This window comes from Rhopalosiphum maidis, chromosome 3 (assembly GCF_003676215.2).
Source record: "Rhopalosiphum maidis isolate BTI-1 chromosome 3, ASM367621v3, whole genome shotgun sequence".
NCBI classification, from domain to species: domain Eukaryota; kingdom Metazoa; phylum Arthropoda; class Insecta; order Hemiptera; family Aphididae; genus Rhopalosiphum; species Rhopalosiphum maidis.
In genome coordinates, this window is record NC_040879.1 from 71,902,461 (window position 1) to 71,908,460 (window position 6,000).

Below are 6,000 nucleotides of genomic sequence, written 5' to 3' on the forward strand. Positions count from 1 at the left end.
AAACAAGGTACCAGATGACGTGATATTGCAGACTGCACCAGTGATCTAATGATTTTCAAAAGTTAAACAATTAATATAATTAAAGAATTAAAAAAAAAATTTATTAGTTTATTACAAATCAGTATAATTATTATTTATTCATTCATTTTTATATAATATATTATCATTATATATAAAGTAAAACGTACATTTTTTTTATTAAAAAATGTTAATATTATTTTTATTTGTTATCATTTTACGTTAAAAATGTTTATCACACGATTATTTCACTATTTCCTTCCTCTTCTTTCTCATTTATGATTTATTTATTGATTTTATTTTTTTATTTTTATTTTATTATTTTCTCTCAATGTTGTGTGAAAACAATAAAACTGATTAAACCGATGTTGCCGCGTCAAAGATAAATATTAACCAATTCGTATTGTAAATTAAACAATATTTGTTTATTTCACAAATTAAAAAATGGTTAAATATTAATTAAAAAAAACAAAATGTTTAATCAATCATATATATTACTATTATAATATATTTGTGGGCCCCTCTGCCTCCAAGTAACAAAGCCGGTAGTTTCTTAAAAATTATTTAGCTAATTATACACATGACTTCATGCAAATCGGTTAAAATAAATAAATATATATACATATTATAAATACATTTTACGTCAAGTAAAAGAAAACATAAAACTAAAAGGCGTTAAGAATTGTAATCTTCCCGCCATTAAAAATGTACAATATTTAAAAAAAATAATTAATTTAAAACAATAATTTTTTTAATGAAAACAGAAACGATTAAATAATAAGTTATTTTAACTCCGATTTGTATAAGTCATTTAAATTATGATTACCTTAAGACCATAGATGATTTAATTGTGTAATATTTCTAAGAAAGAATGTATACATACGTATGTCGTTTCTACATCCGTTTTAAACATCTAGCGAAGTTTTTGTGTAAACTATAAATAATTTAAAAATTACGTACAAATAATTAGTTTGATGTTTTATATTATTGTTTTGGCTTTTCTTTATAAAACATATATTTAAATACATTTTACTCTATTTTTGATGCTCAAGTTGTATTAAATAATTATGTCGTGGTAAAAATTAAGGTATAACAAAAATGTAAGATAATATTATAAGTTCATGGCTGTTGTAAGTCTGGTCTATAATTTATTATTTGAGTATTTGGATTAACTTAAGTCTGGAGGTAAAATATATTTTTTTAGTATGAATATTATACATTTATAAAGTAATGGTTGTTAAGACATTAGTTTAATACGATAAACAAAATCTGGCCAGTAATTTTATACTCCGTCCAGTTAAGTTGCCAATACGTCATCACTAAGCCCAAATCAAAACACTGTTTATATTAATTCCAATCTGATTTACAAGGAAAAAGGTAAAAAATTCCTACAAACCGTATGGGTATATTTAATTTTTTACCGGCAGTGTTTATTTGATTTATGTATTAACAATATTCAATTCATATACGATTTTATTGTTACTGTATTCTGTTTTTTTTTTTTATAAGCTGGGATTATGTTTGTAGCAATAAATCATTGTTTCATCGACATTTGCGCAGCAACCACAATTAACATAATTTTAAAAATTATTCTACTTTATCGTATTATAACATTTTAAGACAATATATATATATATATTATGTGAGAATATAATATAAAAATGTAATTATTAAATCAATAAGCGTTTTTAAATAATAATTATATTATGATTATTAATAATTATTATTATTATTATTATTATTAATATTATTATTATTATTAAATTGTATACAGTATACGTAAAAGCGCTAAAAACGCGTCAATGCATGTGAACAAGTCTTAATTTTTTTTATGTTTATAAACGTGTATCGAACATACAATTGAGGGAATTTGTATAGATACTTTGTTAATTCATCAACTAAAATCAAAAGAAAAGTACTTCGCTAGATGATAATCGTCAACGAAATAACAAAATTTCAATTGATAATCATCCGTGGTCTAAAGTGTCATATAATGATGATGATTTTAAACAAGACTTGATCGTTTATCAAAAATAAATTAAAAATATAAAAATAGTTACGAATGTTACGATAATTATTGTATTACTTGCATGAGTAGTACATTACTTTACAATCTTGTCTGTCCTAAATATTACAACCCTGTCTTGTTTATGTCTGATTTTATTTTACAATTTATTATCTATGTAGTTTGATTAGAACACTTTTTTTTACTCCTCGGTCATTACATTTCAAATAGATGATATTTGTTTTTACAGAAGAATCCACTTATGAATTCTACAGTGACTTGGATTATATTATATTTTCAAATTTAATTTCAATAAATATTAAAGACAATAAGTACATTAGATCATACAAAATGTATAATGCATTTAAATTTAATCTTGATTGACATTCGAAGTCCACAATTTAGATCACATTTTTTGCCACATAGTAAACATGAATGCACGATGCTTTAAAAACAATGGAAAAAAATGAATACCAATGCGACGATTATTAATATATGTTTTTATTGCGTTCCTGCGCCTATAGGTACTTATTTCAACTGTATCATGTTCATGGTTGCATCTTCAGTCGTGGTCTACAATCATGATCCTGATTATCACCACCGTAATGCGGACACTCACGTTATGTCCAAATGGGTAATTACAATTTTATAACATTATATTTTGATAATAATACAGATATTAAATGCTAACTGAGACAACAACAAAACAACACAACACAACTCCATAATAACCATAATCTAAGTATTATTATTATATAAAAAAATGTTTGATTTTAAAACATTTCAAGAAAAAAAAATAACTTAATATTGAATTAAAAATTATCCAGCTGTTTGTAAACCTCACTTAAACTATCTCCAGATTTGCATAACATACGTAGTATCGGATAAAAATATTGTTTCAATAAATTATATATAAAATATTAGTATTTAGTATATAGTATATACCGGTTATATTTAAAACAATTTTAAACTAATAAATAAGCGATATTTTCTTGGCATGTAACAAAATTGTCTATCTAACGTGTCAATACAATACACAAATCGTAACACGTTTATTTCTCTTAAAATATTTCATCGTTCAGAGGTAAAATGCAGTTTTATAAAAAAAAATATATAAGTTACAATGAATATAAATTAATTAACAAATGATCTATTAATAAACAAATTTTAATATATATAATTTATTTTTATTATAGAAAAACAAAACGCAGTTATAGTTCTACAATAATTTGTATATACTTGGGTTGAAATTTAATTAATACGTATAAATAAATTGTAAAAGATGATTTGTATAGGTTATCGAAATCTATCCGTTCATACGTTTTGATTTAAAACCTCGTATTCAAGAGCACCCGCAAAGACTCATTATTTTATTGTATTTTATTTATTATTATATTAAATGTTTGTGGCATATATATTTTCATAAAAAAAATAAATCATCATTTTTACTAAATCATAGTTTATAATTTTATTCATGCTCAGTATACTCTAATAGTTTCGTATACGATAAAAATACAGTAAATATAATGTCATGAAAGAAGATTTAATATCACGGCAAAGAAAGATCTGAAGTAGGTATGTTACAAAAATCAAAAATTTTGATATTCGACAAAACGTATTATAGTCTTCTATTTTTAACTGTATTTTCAATCTCTATGATACAGAATATATAATAATATTAGTAATCGTTAATTTATTTAATAAAATCTCAGAGATTATAAAATTATGCCAAATAATCACGTTCATGTATCAAAAAACGAATAGATCAATATTATTCTATCCTCTACAAAGAAAATAAAATAAAATTCGCATATAATAACCACCACTTATTGAAAATATAATTTTTTCAACTTTTAATATGAAAAAAAAATAATAATAAATGGATAAATTAAATTGCATTTTTACAGTAAATTGAACAATTTAAATACCAACACTAACAGCGCACGAAGTTAAATTATATTATTTTTAATGAAATATACATTATTATTATATATACTTTGTATTACACAATATACATACAATTAATTAATTCGTATAGCTTAAAAAAAATTTTAAGTACCTAAATGTTATAGATCTCGTACAAAGGTTCCGTCATCTTTATTATGACTTAGACAACAAATAGCTCACCCTCTCCCAGAACTGTTCATGAGTTACTAAAATTCACAATTTTATCACCAAGTAGAATGGTCGCATAAGTTATCGTATCATGATTACATCATTTCCGAGCTTTATTATGTAATATGATTAAATATAGAGACTCAATCTGCAGTAGTAACACAATACCACGAATTGCAAATAAGACAGACGTCGAACAATTTGAAAGTGCCTATACTAACACGAGACAGCTGCTGGTTCTTTCTGAGGATTTAACTCATACTGGGTAGAAGACTCGAAGACTCCAAGATAGGAATCCAATACTAGCAACGTTTCGTTTTTAAATTTTAGCAAAATAAGAAGATTTTGCCGATCACTGATTTTGCTTAAAATTCCAATTTGTCCATCAATTTTAATTTCTTAATCATTTTGAAAAGTACTAAGAATTTTCAATTTTCACTTCCCAGAAATACTGACTAGATCTATTCGTTTCAAGAAATCATCCTCAAAATTAAATATCCAAGTATTTTCCCTACTATAAATCGTGTACAATGTACACGCATATAATTGTAAAATCAATACACTTACTACTCAGCTCCGGTCAGCATCTAAAATGGATTACTCTGAACGTAAACTGTGGTAAATTAAGCATTGTAAATTAAGCATCAGTTAGACGGATATTACCTAACCTGGATATTTGTTTTATGCGTTGATAATTTTTAAGTAATTATATAGTAATGATAATTATTATTAAAAAAAAAAAAACACATTTTAAAAACGCTACAGAGTATTGGGCCGGGATCGGTAAACTGAGTCCCAAATAATTGGGTGGATATTGGGGCTAAGTAAATTGAGTCTGGAAAACTTTAACGTGCTGGTAAACTGAGTCCCGAGTAATATATTTTTCGAAAGAATAGTTTATAAATAACAACGATGTACCTGCATAAAAATAAAAAGTCTCTACATTCAATAAGTACTGTATAGTGACTATAGTCGCCAATAAGTGATTATCGATTACCGATTTGTGATTATATAAAAATACGTAGCAATGAGGTGGGTGATTAAATGAAAAAAATAACAATAGAAAACAATTTTTCGAAACAAGAAAATATGTTGAAATATATGAGAATAAAAATATTTCAAGATTTGAATTCGTTAAGAACACATCAAATACATTTTTACCGTGTGCATAATAACAGTGAATAGTAATAAATAAATATCTATACAATATATTTAATTAATCGTGATTTTTATGTACAACGTACATGAGAAAGACATTAAAAGCAAATAAAGCACATTCTTAACCACGCCAACTATGTTGACATAACAGATAGTACTAAGCCTGTAAAGTGAGAAGGAAAATGTGCTGTTTTGGAAACTAAACCTGTCACAACCAGTGGGCAGAGGGACTCGATTTACCTAGCCACTGTTGGGCGACAGCCCCCCCCCCCCCATGTGTTGACACTTTCCCGTGATTTTGTACCCGAAATCGACAACGCCGACGACAAAAATTACAGTGCATAATAATAACAGTATAAACGTACACGCGCGCGCGCGCGCGTGTGTGTGTGTGGTGTGTTTAAACAGGTGAAACTCATGTTCCTGGTGTGGATGCCGTGCTTGTTGTGCATGAGCCGACCGGCTCGCGACGATCCGCCCGGCAACGGTAACAAGTCAGACTCTAAGAACAAGTCGGCGGCGTCGTCCATCCACCACCTGCCCGACCTGGAGTTCCGGGCCAAATCGTCCAGGAGCTTGCTGGCCAACGTGCTCGACTTGGACGACGACCTGCGCTCGTCCACGCGGAGCTACCCGGGCGCCCGGAGCCAAGTGGCGCGCCGATGCCCGAGCACGTCATGGTCGAACAGCAGCAGCAACAGCAC

At 27.6% G+C, this 6,000-nt stretch overlaps 1 protein-coding gene across 1 annotated transcript in view; it reads left to right on the forward strand.

Moving 5' to 3' along the window:
- Nucleotides 1-6,000, forward strand: part of LOC113558293 (neuronal acetylcholine receptor subunit alpha-7-like) — a 32,163-nt gene that overhangs the window by 24,560 nt on the left and 1,603 nt on the right. The window contains 3 exon segments of the mRNA XM_026963765.1: nt 2,548-2,657; nt 5,705-5,950; nt 5,953-5,996. Coding sequence (XP_026819566.1) covers nt 2,548-2,657; nt 5,705-5,950; nt 5,953-5,996 — 400 coding nt within the window.